This window comes from Hyla sarda, chromosome 2 (assembly GCF_029499605.1).
Source record: "Hyla sarda isolate aHylSar1 chromosome 2, aHylSar1.hap1, whole genome shotgun sequence".
In the NCBI taxonomy this organism is placed as follows: domain Eukaryota; kingdom Metazoa; phylum Chordata; class Amphibia; order Anura; family Hylidae; genus Hyla; species Hyla sarda.
In genome coordinates, this window is record NC_079190.1 from 268796203 (window position 1) to 268815038 (window position 18836).

An 18836-nucleotide genomic window follows, 5' to 3' on the forward strand; every position below is an offset into this window, starting at 1 on the left:
ATGTATGATATAGGGGGAAGCGGCAGGTGTATGTATGATGTGTGCATATGTATGGTGTATATTTATGGTGTGAGTGTATGTGTATATATGATGTGTGTATGGTATGTGTGTGATGTGTGTATGTAATGTATGATGTGGGGGGGCAGGTGTATGTATGATGTGTCTATGTATGATGTATGTATGTAATGTATGATATAGGGGGCAGTGGCCGGTGTATGTGTATGGTGTGTGTGTGTGTATGTATGTAATGTATGATGGGGGGGCAGCGGCGGGTGTATGTATGTATGATGTATGTATGTAATGTAGGATATAGGGGGCAGTGGCCGGTGTATGTATGATATGTGTATGCATGTATGTTTTGTACAGGGGCGGACTGACAAGTGCTGCTGCCAGTTGTGCTATCTAATTTTTTTATTTATTTTTAGTGGCTTCTGGCCACCCGCACTAAATTGCACCCCCAGAATCCCGCCCCTTCATACTCGCCCGCCAACCAAGAGCCCCATGGATGCACGCAAACATGCCCGAACCAAAACTACAACTTCCAGCATGTTGCACCGTAACCTAAACTGTAGAACTATAAAGTGTATCATGCTGGGAGTTGTAGTTTTGGTTCGGGTCAGCTGCAGAGCCATAGGCTGCATCAGGGCATGCTGGGTGTTGTAGTTACTAACTGTAATTCCCAGTATTCCTTGACACAGCCTATGGCTCTGCAGCTGACACAAACCAAACCTACAACTCACAGCAGATTACACAATAACCTTAACTGTACTACTATACAGTGCAACATGCTGCAACACCCACACAACCATAGGCTGTATCAGGGCATGCTGGGTGTTGTAGTTATCTAGTAACTAAATGCAACTTCCAGCATTTTCCGATAAAAACTACAGATCACGGCACATAAGATTACCCTCATACATCCCTGTATATGGAAAAATTGGAGTTATAGAGGTCAGATGGGGGGGGGGGCGGGCGGCAATTTTCTGGGCTTTCCTCAGGCGTAAAATGAGCTAGCTATAGATCTCCCTCCGCTAATACCCTGGCATGCTGCGATCGCTGTGGCGGCTATTAAACCATTAGATCACTGCTGTTAAAGTTGACAGCAGTGTCTTAAGGAATCTTATAACCATCCCTGGTGGTCTAGTGGGGTGGATCAGACTATTTTGGTTTAAATTATTTCATCTACCAGGACAAGTGGATTTTCTTGAGGGACAAGTAGATTGTGTTCTGCTTTAGTTCCTTGGACAAGTAGTTTTTTATTTTTATTTCCACACCCCTGGGAGTCATGTAGCTATGCCTGTTAATTAAAATACATTGTGATACTCCTTAATCATATATTGGAATACTAGCATTAATCCCCGCCTGAGACTTTAAATTCACTGTGTTGTTAACATATTGCTGATTCTGAGTAATGTTTATAGTATACAGTGGTGGACATATCTTAATACTGAGTATCTATTGGAAATTTGTATTAATAGTAGAGAGTGTGCGTGCGCAGACACACTCAGACTGCAGAGTATTCAGCGCAGGTACTTCGAAGCGGAGTTTGCGGCCATGAGAGCGCATGCACAGAGTCACTTTTCTTGGTTAACTGTCAGTGCAGACGTGAGTAACTGGAGAACGCGGCTGTAAGAGTAAGGAGTGTGCGTGGGTGCACTCATCACTCTGGTTACATGCGGTTTCGTTTTGATCGTGTGTACTGCTGATCATGTGAGTCGGAGACAGGAACAGACTCGCAGGAGGAAACAGGTAGAGGATAAGGCGGATGTTTATGGCTGAATGAGAGGCTATTGGATATAGAACGGAGCGATTTCATTTGTTTATATCGGGAAGAGGGGATTGTCGGCGTGTGATGTCATCCAAGATCGAGCAGAAATGTTGGTTGGGGACCCAAAGCACTAATATGGTAACCTGCGATTGGTATTTCTGTGGAGTATTGAGATCCAATGCTGTCAGTTGGTCTCCTTGATAAAACCACCTACTGTGGCGAAACATGTCGGGATGTGACAGTAATACATTTTAATTGCAACCCCCATGCGTCCTATACCACACAGTGACCACAATATGCTATTAAGGGATTAATACTCGCTCCTGCGGTGCTCAGCAGGTTGGAGTTTAGTGTTCCACAGTATTCACATACCCGAGTACAGTGACCTGCCCAATACTTACCTATAAGTCACACCTTTGAGTGGACTATATATTCATATTGGAGTGCTGTTGTATTTATCAATGGTACTTAGAAGGGTGATATATATAACACCCATGTTTAAAGTGAAGTGGCACCTCATAACACAGCGCTCTAGGTATGGAGCGTTACCCACTGTATCAGTACAATTGTTCTATCCATTCTATTTAGTCACTCCAAATTGGTGGTAATATACACCACGTATTCAATAGCCTTTTCCTCAGGGGCTGAATCTCTGGGTACTAGTGTGTCACTGTAAATTAGTAATTAGTGTTTGTGTAGGAGGGATGGGAGGGGGACATGGGGTTTTAGTATTTGTATGTTTGTTTTATGCAAAATTGTTTAATAAAAATTTCTGATTAAACAAAAGTGTCACACCAGTGAGCGCTCTTGTTCTTTTTATTTAATTAAAACTTCGACTAGACAGCCTACAGATGCCCCAGATTTATCACACAGTCTGAAGAACGGTGATAAATCTGATGCTTCTGCATGCTGTCTGTTTATGTTTGCACTGAATAAACTGTTTTAGCAAATTTCTCCTAAAGTGTATTGAACATTTTTAGTAACTAGAATACAAAAGATCCACAAGGTACATATAGTCAGCAAGGATTTTATCTAGTAACAATTTAAAGGGGTACTCCTGGGGAATTTTATTTTATTTTTATTTACTTTTTTTTTTATCAACTGGTGCCATACATTTAAACAGATTTGTAAATTACTTCTATTTAAAAAATGTTATTCTTCCAGTACTTATCAGCTTCTGTATGCTCCACAGGAAGTTGTATTTCTTTCTGGAATTCTTTTCAGTTTGATCCCAGTGCTCTCTGCTGACACCTCTGTCCATGTCAGGAACTGCCCAGAGTACAAGAAAATCCCCATAGCAAACCTATTCTGCTCTGGACAGTTCCTGATACAGACAGAGGTGTCAGTAGAGAACACTGTGGTCAGACTGAAAAGAACTTCCTGTGGAGCATACAGCAGCTGATAAATACTGGAAGGATTAAGATTTTTAAATAGAAGTAATTTACAAATCTGTTTAACTTTCTGGGACCACTTCATTAAAAAAAAAAAATCCACCAGAGTACCTATTTAAAGGGGTAATCCCATGGAAAACATTTTTTTAATCAACTGGTGCCAGAAAGTTAAACAGATCTATAATTACTTCTATTTCAAAAATATTAATCCTTCCAGTACTTATCAGCTGCTGTACACTACAGAGGAAGTGCTTTTCTTTTTTAATTTCCTTTTTGTCTGACCACAGTGCTCTCTGCTGACACCTCTGTCCATTTTAACAATTGTCTGGAGCAGGATAGGTACTGACATAGGTGTCAGTAGAGCACTGTGGTCAGACAGAAAAGAAATTCATAAAAAGAAAAAAAAGAACTTCCTCTGGAACATACAGCAGCTGATAAGTAATGGAAGGGTTAAGATTTTTAAATAGAAGTAATTTACAAATCAGTTTTACTTTCTGGCACCAGTTGATTTAACAAAAAAAGTTTTCCAGTGGAGTACCCCTTTAAGTGCAATTATCAAGAGCAAACTTAGTTCAGTCTAACAGGAGGTAGAATCCCTGTGTGGATTGTGCAGCAGTTTATAGTTTCACACAATAGTTTGGATAAAATCCAGTGTGGGTCTGATCTCATCTGAATCTGTAGCACAATCCACAGCAAAATCTGCACCCAGCACAAGGATTTTGCTGCAGAAATGAGTTAGACCTGTGGGGAAATCTGTGTGTAGACCTGGCTCTGGTTTGATAATGTCTGGACAGCACCAATGTAGTCAAAAGCAGGCTCTTTGATATAAAATGGACTATACTATCCAGTACAGTTGAAAAGCAGCGACGCCAGTGTATATTATCCAGGTATATACATATCCAAGAGAAGCCATAAGGCTAAAGTATAGGTTATAGTTCTATTTAGTGTATAATGAATGTATACACCGAACAAGAATGGAATACAAACAGGAATAATAAATAGCTATACAATGACCCCTCGACCCACGATGGCCCCGACATACCATAATTACAACATGCTGTTGAAGGCAGTATCAATATACGATGCTTTTGTATGTCGGGGCCATCGCATAAACGGCTATCCGGCAGCGCAGACTGCTTCAGCTGCCACCGGATAGCCGTTTACGGTGCCCTGTGAGCTCCGGTGATGGTCTCTTACCTGTCCTCGGGGCTCCGGCGCATCCTCTTCGGGATCCCCTGCATCGTCGGCGCTCTCCATCGACATCATCACGTCGCTGCGCACACCGCCCAGTCATCCAATAGGAGCGGCGTGCATAGTGACGACGGAGAGCGTGGTTGCCGTGGAAGCAAAGGCCTTGCCGGAGCGGCGGGGACACCACGGGGACGCGCGACATCCCGGGCAGCAGTGACGGTCCAGAGCGGCGGGAACAGGCGAGTACAACTTTCTCTAACAGTGGTCTACAACCTGCGGACCTCCAGATGTTGCAAAACTACAACACCCAGCATGCCCGGACAGCCGTTGGCTGTCCGGGCATGCTGGGTGTTGTAGTTTTGCAACATCTGGAGGTCCGCAGGTTGTAGACCACTGTCCTATACTTTACATTGCACGGATCCCTCAACATACGATGGCTTCAACAAACGATGGTCCATTGGGAACGGATTACCATCGTATGTTGAGGGACCACTGAACTGACTAATAAACCCTCATTAAAATAGGCATGCTACCATATTAGCCTTGATCCTTGAAAGAAAGAGAAACTTTAAATTTCCACATCTAAACTTTTACATTTTGAACATCTTTTTCTCAGTTTGGGCCAAAACAAAACTCTAATAGAAAAGTTAATGTGTTAATTACACTTTCCAATTTAAAGTAAGCAGAAAAATGCTCTGTCTCACCAATATTTCATTAGCCAATATCTCAAAGCAGATGCCCTGGCTGAAGTCCAGAGCCCCAGAACATGTGGTGTGGATTTCATCTTCTTGCTCAAGTGCGAAAGAGAAAATGTTACTTATTCATTTAGGCCTGGAAAGGCCTAAACCAAAAAGAGAAAGCCATGAATCATTCACATTAAGAGACAAACAGCCTTCAAATCCCTCTGTAATGTCTCAAATAAGCAGCAGCAGACCAACCATAACCAAGGCCGCATGTGAACATCCTGGCGCTCACTCTGCTGTACAAAGTGCTGAAGACATTAACTCCAATATCTGGGAAGAGTAGCAGTTTATTTTCACCCAAAACAACTGAGACATTCCAAGACTTTTCAGGCAGAAAAGAGCAGTTTGGGTGTGAAAAGGTGGACAAAGTGCTACATGAAATGTGCTAATGCTACAACGCTGTGCCTCTATCTGGAAGGGCTTGGTGATCTTACACTATTTACTATGTACTTTTCCCTGCTCATGAGGTTTATTAACCAAGATCGGGGTTTCATTTGCTGGTCTTCATACAAACTGTGCTGCAGTAAGATCTACCAAATGTTTTTGACCTTTATATATCCAAAAAGTAACTGAAATTTCTTAGCTCATGGGAAATCTGGTGCCTAATGCCTCAAACATAAATAAAATTTGGAATACAGACGGCTGGTAACAAGGTGTCATACAAAGCACTGTTTGGAAGCTTAAATACTAGTTTGCAGTCTTAATCTGACATTACAGGCTGGGTATAAGGAGTTTGGTGCATTTTTAGCTGGTCAAGTAGGCAGGGCTTGACACAAATATGCATGGCCTCCCCCACACACTAAAGTTACAGCTGCGTACAAGTAAAATTGTGGTGGAAATCTACACCAGCTCCAAGCTAGCCTAGATTTTAGAGGCTGCTTCACGGGCCTAGATTTCAGAGGCTGCTTCACGGGCCTAGATCTCATAGGCCGCTGAATGGCCTCACGTGCTCCAGGGCATTCCTACAAAGGAAAAGAGGTTTACTTAAAGGGGTACTCCACCCCTTTGGATAGGGGATAAAATGTCTGATAGCTGGGGTCCTATTTTTGGGGACCCCCGCAATCTCTCCTGCAGCACCCGCTTCTCATCAGCTGCACAGAGTGAAGATCGCTCCGTGTTGATAACTCCCGATACAGGGGCCAAAGTATCGTGACGTCACAGCCCCGCCTCCTCGAGACATCCCACCCCGACCCTCAATGCAAGGCTATGGGAGGGGGGCATGGCGGCCGTCATGCGCCCTCCCATAGGCTTGCATTGAGAGGGTAAGGCATGACATCACGAGGGGGCGGGGCTGTGATGTCACAATACTCTGGCCCCTGCAGCTGATGACAAGCGGGTGCTGCAGGAGAGATTGTGGGGGTCTCCAGTGGCGGGACCCCCTCAATCAGACATCTTATCCCCTATGGATAGGGGATGTCTAGGGGCGGAGTACCCCTTTAAGGCTAGGTTTCTACTTGGATTTTTTCAGCTTTTTTTTTTTACCTGAAAAACCGCCAGAAAAACTGCAACTGCTTTTTCCAACATTTGTAATTGTTTTCTTTGTGACGCTACCCAGCATTAGCTGTACCAACAGCTGTATGGCTGTGGGCACAGCTAAGTCCAGCTATGAGCAGGGACAGTATACAGCTTTGCGCTGTATACTGTGCTGATATTGTACCACCAGCGGGGGTAAGTAGTACTAATACGCATCATCAATATTTCAACACAGTTTCATTTTCTAAATAAGAAATGGACTCTGATTGGTTCTGCAATGAAACCACTCTTTTTCTCTTGCATTAGTTCTAGGTGTATCTACATTGTAATTGCAGGCACTGGTTATGCTGATCAGGGCCACATTAGAGCAGACTAATTAAATCTGACCACAAAAACTCTGATTTGCCCATAGCAACCAATAACAGCTCAACTTTTATTTTACCAGAGCAATTTTGAGAAATTAAAGCTGAGCTGGTTGCTATGAGCACTAAAATAATGTCATGTAATGAGAGTGCTTTACAATACCTTAAGGCAGAAAATCGCTTGGCTTTTGCTTTATCCAGAAATTTCTTGCACTTTGCAATTCTATCGTCCAAATCTTGCAGCAATGCTTTTGAGCTATGCTTCTCAACACTTTTGGGATCTTTGTTTTGTTTTCCATCGTTTTCAGTTTCAGAAACAGGAGCACTTTCCCCATTTTCCTCTTCTTCTGAAAAGACATCTTCATCCTGTGAATCCAATTCTGAAATGTCTGACATTCCATCTAGTTCTATAGGCACCAAGTCTTCCTGTGAATATTCTGGAGCAACGTTAATCTTTCCAAAGTTTTGTCGAACATTTGAGAAAATTTCTTTTATCTCCTCCTTTTCCAACTCGGCAGCTTCTTTGGCTTCTGTGATTTCTGTGTTTTCTTCGTTATTTATTTCCATATTTGCGCTGGTTTCAGCAGGTGTTTCTTGGGATGTTTTTCGCTTAGGCTGGTAAGGAAATAAACAATTGAACTGTGTGATGAGGAGCAAGCAAGTTCCATGTATTGAAATTACCCTATGGATTTTTAGTGTCATTTTTTTTTTTAATTGTGTAAAGTTTTTGTAAGAAACATTTTTAAGCCCCTCCCAACATATTTTCAATGTCTGCATGTCTGTGGTGGAACAACCCCTTTAAGCCTACATGTTATGAGAATTTTTTTTTTTACAGGATGAGTCAGACTTTTTTTTTTTAAGGCATCATTTTTGGGTAAACATATAGGGGGAGATTTATCAAAACCAGTGCAGAGCAAAAGTTTACCAGTTGTATATAGCAACCAGATTGCTTCTTTCATTTTTCAAAGGCCTTTGTAAAAATGAAAGAAGCGATCTGATTGGTTTCTCTGCGCAACTGCCCAACTTTTCCTCTACACAGGTTTTGATAAGTCTCCCCCATGGTGGCAGTAAATTTATATGAACTTTTAGTATGGAGTGAATACAATAAAAGTAATTTTTTTTCTTTTCTCTTCTTTTTCACCTTTAAAATTATTACATGACATAAGTTTATTGCACAGGTCAAGAAGAGTGTGGGCATATAGATCAAGATTTTTTGTCTTTAAAGGGGTACTCCGCCCCTAGACATCTTATCCTCTATACAAAGGATAGGGTATAAGATGTCAGATCGCCGGGGTCCCGCTGCTGGGGACCCCGGGGATCGCCGCTGCAGCACCCCACTATCATTACTGCGCAGAGCGAGATCGCTCTGCAAGTAATGACGGGCAGTACAGGGGCCGGAGCATCGTTACGTCACGGCTCCGCCCCCTCGTGACGTCACGCCCCCTGCCATAGACTTGCATTAAGGGGACGGGCCGTGATGTCATGAGGGGCGTCCCTTGTATCGCTCGTCATTACGCACAGAGCGAACTTGCTCTGTGCAGTAATGATAGCGCGGTGCTGCAGCGGCGATCCCCGGGGTCCCCAGCAGCAGGACCGCGGCGATCTGACATCTTATACCCTATCCTTTGGATAGGGGATAAGATGCCAGGGGCGGCGTACCCCTTTAATGAAAAAAAGCTACTGAAAAATAGAGCACACGTTGTGGGGTGGGTCTGGGTACAGAGTTTCATGTTTTCTGGTCCTGCCCTCTCCTAGGAGATTACTGGAAAATGGTGCTGCGATTAATATCCGATGCCTTGAGTGTCCCGGTCCCTCTAGACCCTTGAGTATATCTTTTCCACATTTCTCATCCCACTCTCTCTAAGAAACAGTTCAAGCTTTTTATGCATATTGCTTTAGCCACTAAAACCCTTATTGCCAAGTGTTGGAAAAGGACTCTTCCTCCCTATGAGTCCGATCTGTTAGCCCGTATCCGTGAGATCCGCTCCCTGGAATCTCTCACAGCCTGATTAAATAATTCTATACCCTCTTTTATTTCGGTTTGGGAACCCTGGGATCGCTTTTCCGACAGCTGCATTGATCTCTCTAGCTTCACCTCGTTTCCTTTCTTTCCCCTTTTTCTTCCCTACTGGAACTGTGGTTCGTTGTGTATTGTCTTTGCGGTCCCTTTTGTTCCTTCCTTCCCTTAAATGAAAGTGGGCTCAGCCTATCACTGGCCGAGGCGGGACATCGCTGCGGCCGGTGATACGCTAATGGTTCTGTGGCGTTACCATCCCCAGGAAGCAGCAAGAGGACCGCAGCGGAGGACAGTGAGGCCAATACCAGAGGAACCAGAGTTAAAGTTTATTTTGTTTATTTTTGCAGCCCGGTAACAGGAATATGTAAAATTCATGCAGTACAGATGTCCTTTACGCTCTCACACGGTTAACGTTATGGTCTTATCGTGTTAGCAACCCGGTATTGGGGTCTTTTGCGGGGGTTCGTATGTTTTTCTTGGCTTAATATGGCTTCCTCATTGTTTGCCTTTGCTCATCTGTAACCTACTGATTGATGCTGGGTTTCGGCCCCTCATGATGTTATATGTATCTTTTCTTTCTGGTCATTTGGATTTGTATCCATGAAAAATTCTTTAATAAAAATTACAGTTTAAAGAAAAATAAAGCACACACATTTTCATTGCTGACCTTTACAAAAGGCCAACACCTCTTGAAATGGCTGCATCTTGTGCTGTATACACTGGGGTAAAGTCATAAGAGTAGGGTAACAAAGCCTACACCCATAATATAAAGCTCAACAAAGAAGTATGTAACAGCAAATAATACACTATATAATAGCATATATAACAGGGAAGCAAAAAGAAAAAGAAAAATTATTAAATCTGGCAATAAAGAATTGTAATGATACCTCTGGAGGTGGCTCTGCATTTGGTGGCTTTACAAAGAAAGGTATTCTCCCTCTTTGCCAGTCGTTGAGTACCATCTTTGAAACAGTCTGGCAATCTGGTTCTCCACCCTTTAATGCCAAGTAAAAAGAAAGTTATCAAACAATATAAACGGAACAATCAACAAGTGAAGGTTAAGAAATAAGAAAAAAACTGCTAATAACAGCAAAACACAGTTTTGTTCAAAAGAAGAACACATTACAGGATGGAACTGGAAACAAAGTTACAGCTGTATTATACCTATGTAGCACTGTATGCGGGGTAGTTTAGTCTAGGACAGGTGGATGTGTATTTTAAGCTTCTGAATGTTAAGAATTCTATAGAACATTAAAATAATTGAATTCTCCTTTCCTACATAGAGTTCAAACTTCACAGTTTGCTAGATACCAAATCTTTAAGTTAGTAGTATATAATGTATATTTCCTAAAGCCCTAATACTTGTCAACTCCACTGGAATGTCTGAGGGGGGGGGGGGGGGACTCCTGGATGAGCTAGCAAATCTTCCAGGCTTCCAGCATCCTCTCCCTGTTCCTGCACTTCTTTCTGCTTCCAAGTACCACTACAGAAAAGGGGGTATATTTATTATGTTGTTTGCACTTCATTTATGGTTAGCTTTGTGTTTGTACCTTAATTCTGTAGTCGTACATCAAAAAGTATAATAGTTTAACCCCTGGGGTTTTTCCATTTTTGCACTTTCATTTTTTCCTCTTCACCTTTTAAAAATCATAACCCTTTCAATTTTGCACCTATAGACCCATATGAGGGCTTATTTTCTGCGCCACCAATTCTACTTTGTAATGACATCAAGCATTTTACCCAAAAACTTACAACAAAACTATAAATAAAAAATAAAAATCATTGTGTGAAAATACTGAAGAAAAAACACAATTTTGTAACTTTTGGGGGCTTCCGTTCCTAAGCAGTACATTTTTTTTCTGTAAAAATGACACCTTATCTTTACTCTGTAGGTCCACACAATTAAAATGATACCCAACTTATACAGGTTTGATTTTGTCATACTTTTGAAAAAAAATCATAACTACATGCACGAAAATGAATACGTTTAAAAAATGTCCTCTGCTGACCCCTATAACTTTATTTTTCTGTGTACAGGGCGGTTTGAGGGCAAATTATTTGCGCCGTGATCTGAAGTCCTTATTAGTACAATTTTTTGTTTTGACCGGACTTTTTGATCGCTTTTATAATTTTTTTTATGGTATAAAAAGTGACCAAAAATACACTATTTTGGACTTTGAATTTTTTGGGCGCTTACGCCATTGACCGTGCGGTTTAATTAATTATATATTTTTATAGTTTGGACATTTACGCATGCGGTGATACCACATGTTCATATATTTATTTACATGTTTGTTTTCTTGGGAAAAGGGAAGAGATTTGAACTTTTATTAGGTAAGGGGTTAAATCACATTTATTAACTTTTTTTTTACACTTTTTTTTTGCAATGTTATAGCCCCCATAGAGGACTATAACATGCAGTACATTGATTGCCAGCACTGTTCAATGCAAATCCATAGCATTGCATTGATCAGTGTTATAGGCGGTCGACTGCTCAAGCCTGGTTCTCAGGCTTGGAGCAATCAATCGCCAATCAGACGCAGGTAAAGGACCCTCTGCTCGCGTTCTGATCGAGACATCGCGGTTTCACTGCGATGGTCCCGATCAGCCCGACTGAACTGCCGGGAATGTTTTGAATGACTTTGAACGCCACATCTAAAGGGTTAATCGCACGCTGTTAGACGCCGGGACCGATCCGATATGACGCAGGGTCTCCGTGTGACCCCGCGTTATATCGCTGGAGCAGGACTAAGGACGTACAGGTATGCCAAAGTCCCCAAGAGGTTAAGCCTTGTTCTTTCTTAGTAAAAATAGGCATGCGTTTGCATCTTAATTTAGTATATTTGTTATTGCAGAGACATCTGTAAATCTGATAAATGAAATTAGCCTACTGATGACCCCCGCGATGAGTAGTCTTCATGATGCGGCTAATGCCAGCAAGTTACATTACTGCTTGCGGTCAATGAATGTAAATCTTTGTGTTTAAAGGAGATATCCAGTGCTGAAAAACGTATCCCCTATCCTTAGGATCTCCTGTACGGGGCCCCGGTAGCCCGCAGGAAGGGGGCGTGTTGACAGCCGCACGAAGCGGCGGCTGACATGCCCCCTCAATACAACTCTACGGGAGAGCCGGAGCGCTGTATTGAGGGGGCGTGTCGGCCGCCGCTTCGTGCAGTGGTCGACATCCGCTATCTGGCCAGCGATCCGGGGCCCCGTACAGGAGATCGCGGGGGGCCCCAGGGATACGTTTTTCAGCACTGGACTACCCCTTTAAATCCAGAGGCTGAAAACTGTATATACCTAACACATGTTACTGCTGATAGCTTCTACAATGTATCCACCCTAAGCAATCATGTGAGAGCTAGACAGCTTGGGCTTCCAGGCTACACAGCTCATACCAATGGGCGCAAGACAAAAAAATTTGAACCGCCTAGACAGGATATATTGTAACAATGCCATAGCTATGTGATTAAAACAAGGAAATACCGTAACCTTCACTTGGTGCCATGTTTTCATCCAAAAGCCTGTTCTGCAGGGGTTCCTTGAGTATCACAAATAAAATAACCCCTGCTCTATGATGCTCAGTCTTTAGCAACGTTTGTCATGACCATGCCAAAAACACAGACAGATTTGTAAAATACAGAAGGCTTAGCCTCAATAAGGAGATTTTTTTGTGCTCACCGTAAAATCTCTTTCTCATAGCCTTCATTGGGGGACACCTATACTGATGGGTATATGCTCTTGCTACTAGGAGGCGCTGACACTAGGGGAAAAAAGTTGGCTCCTCCCTGGCAGGATATACCCGCCCACTGGAAGTGAAATAATCAGTTTTGTCACAAAGCAGTAGGAGAAGCCAAAGAAGTCCGGTACAGAAAGACCGCCCCCCACAAAAGGGATCATGGAGGAAACCGGTCAGGGGAGCTAACCTGCCTGAGACTACAACCATCACTAAGGCCCAAGGAATCAGGAGGGCCGACCCATTAAAGAAGGCATGCCACATCATACTAGGATGGTGTCCAAGACAAGGCGACTAGCCGGACATGGACTCCAGCGGTCCAAAGCACTCCGAAGCAACATCCCGTCAGGATGGGAACGGAGGGGGAAAGTAAAGAGTACTCCAGAAGATCACTGTCAGTGTAGCAAGGAGAACAATGGCAGGACCCAAACAACAGATTGTGCTAGATAGGGACACAGACATGGGTTCCGCACAATCGCAGTAGGGGTACCAAAGCTGCAGACATCCAAAAGTCCATCAGTATGGAAGACAGGTTGAGCACCCAACGGTGTCTTCCCACCCATGCCCCTAGAAGACCATCGGGGCACCCTGAGAAGGGGGAACAGAGTGCAGCTGTTGGTGTGAAAGACCATGGAACCTGCAGAAAACACCCACACCCCATCTCCTAATGGTGCCACACACCAGGACTGCTGTCACAGACGCAAAAGATGAATGTGGGAAGACAACATGCAGACACAGTCTGACAGACAGGCATAGAAGGTCCCATGAACCCACCGAGACACTCTGTTTGGAACTTGACATGGAAAACGAGTCACTAGACAGCAGCTGCGGGAGCGGCAAGAATGGGGAAGGTCTCCTGGCGGATTAGAAAACCATGCAGACACAGACTGGCTATCTGGCATAGGGACCATGGCCACCCGATTCCTGCATTCAAAACCACACACCAAAAAAGGGTTACTAGCCTTCAGCCGAGAGAGCGGCAGGCAGGTAGAGAGGGACCTGGTAAAAGAGGAAAACCCGCGACCCAGTATGTGGTGCATTGCATCACTTGGAGCTACACCTTGGTAGTGAGTTGCCATAACTTCCGTCCACGGTGTGGGAAGTGTATGGTAGGTGACCCGACATAGTAGTAAACCGTCTGGCTGACTGGTATAGGATTCCCAAACACACATGGTAATACCTTCAATCCCTCCCAAGGAAAGTGAGGTACAGGAGTGTGGCCGAACTAACGGGCGACCTGGCAGTGCAGGGGATCCAGAAGGCAAAAGTCTGGCTGGTTGGCCTCAGTCCCAAGGACCTGCAGGGACTCTCATGCAGATTCCGTACACCAGCAGTGAGGTACGGGAAACCTAACCATGCCCACGGCAGCCCAGAGATGGGAGGCAGAGAACAGTCTGGCTAAAAGGGGACAGCCAGATAGGTGATCACTGTGCCCCCCTGTTGCCATGGATAGTATCCCCGCCACCCTAGAGATAGGGGGAGGCTGAGGAGCCATATATTGTATCCTGTTACCCCGAATATGGTCCATAGGACGCGTTGGGTCACTTCTTCGTACACTCCGCACAGCAGTGGGGTACCGAAACTCCAGCCGCAGATACACCAGCCGTGTGGTTAGGGACAGGCGGTGGAGGAAACCACGCAGACTACTGTCTAGATTACAGGAATTGTCCATAGTATACAACGGGTCACTCCTTTGGATACCTCGCACAGCAGTGGGGTACCGGAACTCCAGTCGTAGATTAGTCAGCCGTGTGGTGAGTGACAGGTGGCGGAGGAAAACATGCAGACCACTGTCTGCCTTACTGTTATGAGTCCATAGTAGACAACGGGTCACTCCTTCGAATACCTCGCAATGGGGTACCGGAAACTCCAGCCGCAGAGACATCAGCTGTGTGATGAGTGAAAGGCAGCTTAGGAAGTCATGCAGACCACTGTCTGGCTTACTGGTATGGGTCCATAGTAGACAACGGGCCAGCCGCGGACGCAGGATCTGAGAGATGAGTGACAGGTGAGACTACATTCTGGTATAATGAGATCAGGTGCAACCCATGCCCACGCAGGGACACTTCCATGGAGATCTCGCACTAGATGCGAGGATCCGGAGAACTAGCCATGGATGCCGCCGTCTGAGGAGAAGGGAATCATATTGTAAGAGACGCCAAGGACACCCCCTTGATAGGTGACCGGCGAACCTGACAGAGTGTCCTTAGCCTCCGTCAGGATGCAAAAACCCTACAAGGGCACCCGACCCAGGGTGACTGAAGGAAATAAGGCGACCCGCAATACTGTCCCTAGAAAAGGGACCCTGCAGATATTTAACTGATAAAAATAGATGTGACAGGCCAAGGCTGCAATAGCGAATGATTGCCACAAGGGGAGCTCACAAGAAGCAATGAAAAGTCAAGGGTGCAATATCACTTATGGTCACAAGAGGATGCCAAACCCCACAAAGTGAAAAGTGTTTTTTTTTTTTTTTTAAAGTAGCGCAACCAGCCGTAAAGGAGGGCACGCTGTGGAAACACCGCCTCAGGAGATGGCCACATACTGTAAGGGGCACGAGGGGGGGGGGGGGGTCAAGGAACTTCTAGAAGAAGCGGCCGCCCCCTCCATCATCCTGCTGCATGAACGGCAGCCATTACAGGTACAGGGCTGGGAAACATGTAGAATGACGCGGCCGGCTCCACCCCCGCTGGGGCAGCGCCTGGCCGATTGGGACCGGAGACCCGTTACCCCAAGAAAACTAACAAGGTGGGCAGCCTCAGAGGGTCTCCGGCAGCAGAGAAGCGAACGCGGCCAGGACACTGTGCCTGGCCGCAGCTAAGAGCAGTAAGCAGGCTGGTGTGCCTGCAATGAAGACACGGTCGGCCGTGTGGGACCGGAGACCCGCTGCCTGCAGTTGTAGGTCTCCGGTCAGCCTATTAAAGAATGCGTCCAGGACACTGCGCCTGGCTACAACATAATAGGAGGAAGTGGGCTGGAGTGCCCGCCCTGAGGATGCCACCCCGCACAAGAGCTGCGCCTGGCCGCAAAAAAGTAGAAAACAGTTTTTTCCACCCCACTGGGGAAGTGGGACCGAAGACCCACTGCCCCAGAGAATGACACTGGGGCAGCATTAATGAGTCTCCGTCCGAATGTAAAGGAAACGCAGCCAGGGCAGTGTGCCTGGCCACGACATAAGAGGACATGTTGGACCCAATGAGGGAGAGGGCAGTCCCACCAGATTGTCCCCGCCAGAATGGCGCCGGAGGCCATGAGGGGTCTGGCCCAGCACAGCCACATGGAATGGCGGTTGAGGAGCTGGGCACATGAGAGAAAGGGGACTCCTGGATGAGCAAGAGGGAGGGAGAGGGAGAAGGAGGTTGTAGTACATACTCACCCATGGCTCCATCTTCTTATACTCACCCTGAAGACTTCAACCAGCTTATGGCCACGCTGCATCATACCAGGCTAAGATAGCGGGGCGAGCAGGGGCAGTGGAGGACCCGGGCCCAGGGTACAACCTCCAGGCGCTGGCCATTGGCGAGATGATGTTAACAGTACATATTCTGTACAGTACATATGTCTGTGCCCCTTTGTCGCATATGGGGGAACAGGTAGCGCATGCTCCAGAACCCCCACCTGAAAAATGGAAACAAAAGGGAGATAAAAACCTAACTAAACCGCCCTTACTAGAAAATAATAAAAAAAGACCAGGTCTGTGGAGCTCCCAGACCTGTGTCTTGCCTCCTACTGATACTAGCTAAAACTGATTATCTCACTTACAGTGGGCCGGTATATCCTGCCAGGGAGGAGCAAACTTTTTTTTTCATAGTGTCAGCGCCTCCTAGTGGCAAGAGAATATACCCATCAGTATAGGTGTCCCCCAATGAAGGGCAACCGAGAAATTAAGGTTTATGAAAAAAAAGTTATTGCAAAGTTCCCTTTATTATCACTAAAGAAAAAAAGAAGCTCCTGCAGTAAGCCAGAAATCACACTAATGGAGCACTCTCTCAAAATGTGTAAATAGTTAAGAAACGTTAATTCTAAGAGACAAACAACGAAAATGGCAGACTCACTGACCTTTAACAACTTTCCTGTTTTATAGGCAAGCTTCTCCAGGAAATCTTCAGCATTTTGCCAGGAATCTATCTTATAGGCTTTGCTGACGTACTCTGGTTTTGCCCTCTCAAGGACGGCAGCAATGTGATCTTCAGGGCTCTTAATCTTTTCTACTTGCACCTAACAAAATCAAAAGTAAAAAAAAAAAAAAAGTAAGAGGGCTGACAAAAGTTCACCAAAGGTTTTCAGGGTAACAACAAATCACAGTTTGGAATTTTGTTTGCAAGATCCCACAATTCCACCTAAATAACAAGCCAGGGAAGGCTGAGAAGTAACTATCACGCTAAAAAACGTATCCCCTATACAAAAGGATAGGTGATAAGCTTTGTATGGCGTGGGGTTCAACTGCTGGGACTTTCACGATCTCATACACAGGGCTTCGCTCTCCCTGGGAACGGAGCGTGTCAACCCCCACACGAAGCGGTGGCCAACATGCCCCCCCCTCCATGTATCTATGGGAGAGTCGGAGATGGCCCCTGCGATCTAAAACTTATCCCCTATCCTTTGGCTAGGGGAGAAGTTTTTCAGCTTGATATACTGTATCGCCTTTAAGTAAAATGTATTTCCTATCCTCAGGATAGGAGGTAAGTTTTACTTAAGACAATAGCCCCATTAAGTACAAGAGTAGATCACCTGCTGCAGAGAAGAAAATTATAAGACAGATTTATAAGCGCTGTATAACCTCACTGGCGAAAGCTGTTACATCAATGCGCGTGGGCTGCTATTTTAATTTATTAACCTTTTTAAGATGTCAAAAGTTCCTTTTACATATGCCATTGATCTCGGCTAAATGCATTAATGTCATAACAATCAGATCAATCCATACTCACCACTCCCTTCAGAACAATGTCCGTTTCAGAATCTCCAGATGGATAAACTACACCAGGGCAGTCTATGAGAAAGATTCGCCTCATAAGGGTGATATATTGCCAAACCTAAGAAAAATAAGAAGAAAGAAGTGTAGTAGTTTTAATGAGGATTACCATAGTGCTGGTAAAACACAGTGTTTTCCAGTGCTTTCCAGTGTTTATGCAGTATTTATATTTACATACAGTGGGGGGCCACACAAACTAAGCACAGTAACTGTTCAACGCAGCATGTCCCAGCTCCCACCTAAGAAAACCTAGTAGTATAACATCATTAGGCAAGGAGCATGATGTTCTATCTTTCAATATTTTTAAGTTTTTCACAGATTTTTAAGCCTCACTCAAGGTAGTCAAGCATGGTGACATGCAAAACACAATAAATGCATGTAAAGATGCAAAATTATAATTACCAGGCATTCATTCTTGGCGAAAAGTAGGAGAATGACTTTGCCTAACTAATTTACACCACTTTACTCCACTGAATTGGATTTCCAACATATTTGTTAATCACTTCATTAACAAGTGACTCATCACACCCAAAAACTGCTCTAAAGTCTCGGTCTCCCTTCTCTGCAATCTGCTGCTTACTGTCTGTTGTCAAAGGAATTCTGTCTCTAGTAACAGCTACATCAGGAAAGACTACAGGAAGTGGGGGTAGGGTTTACAATAAGCTCTGTTCAGGAGAAAGGGAGACAAAGCCTGGGCTGTGCACCTGCAAGCTAAGCCAATTTGGCTGCTACAGATGATCCATACTGTTCTCCAAAAGGTAAATCAAGGCTTTCATCTTTTTTCTGATCAACCATAGAGCTCAGGGCAGTGTAATCTTCCCCTTTATTTTCTCAACAGCAGCAGTTTAGTATAGTCCTTTTCTTGAGTGACCCTGCTTTGGTTTCTTTTTCTTTCTAATCACATGGCACCTTGCAAATACACCATCCTTCCTACAGTTCTAATTTAGAGATGATGTAATGAAGTATGCAGATAAGGAGATTAAGGAGAGACATCATGCCAACCCACACCTCTTGATGGCGTTGCCTACATGGTCTCCAGACCAATCACCACTACCATTGCATCCAAAACAAAAGTGTGACCCCTCGCTGAAGACTGTAGACCACCATTCCCAGAACTAGGACAGTCTTTGAACACATGTTGCTGGACATCTGTGTAGACCAAGGTAGGGCTGGGCGGTATGAC

The 18836-nt window shown here is 44.6% G+C and overlaps 1 protein-coding gene across 1 annotated transcript in view; it reads right to left on the reverse strand.

Annotated features, from left to right (window-relative positions):
- GNL2 (G protein nucleolar 2) overlaps positions 1-18836 on the reverse strand; it is a 56424-nt gene that overhangs the window by 11881 nt on the left and 25707 nt on the right. The window contains exons 10-13 of the mRNA XM_056557127.1: positions 17610-17714; positions 16741-16899; positions 9833-9940; positions 7092-7543 (exon numbers count right to left, since the gene is read on the reverse strand). Of these exons, the coding sequence (XP_056413102.1) occupies positions 7092-7543; positions 9833-9940; positions 16741-16899; positions 17610-17714 (824 nt within the window). The remainder of the gene's footprint in view (positions 1-7091; positions 7544-9832; positions 9941-16740; positions 16900-17609; positions 17715-18836) is intronic.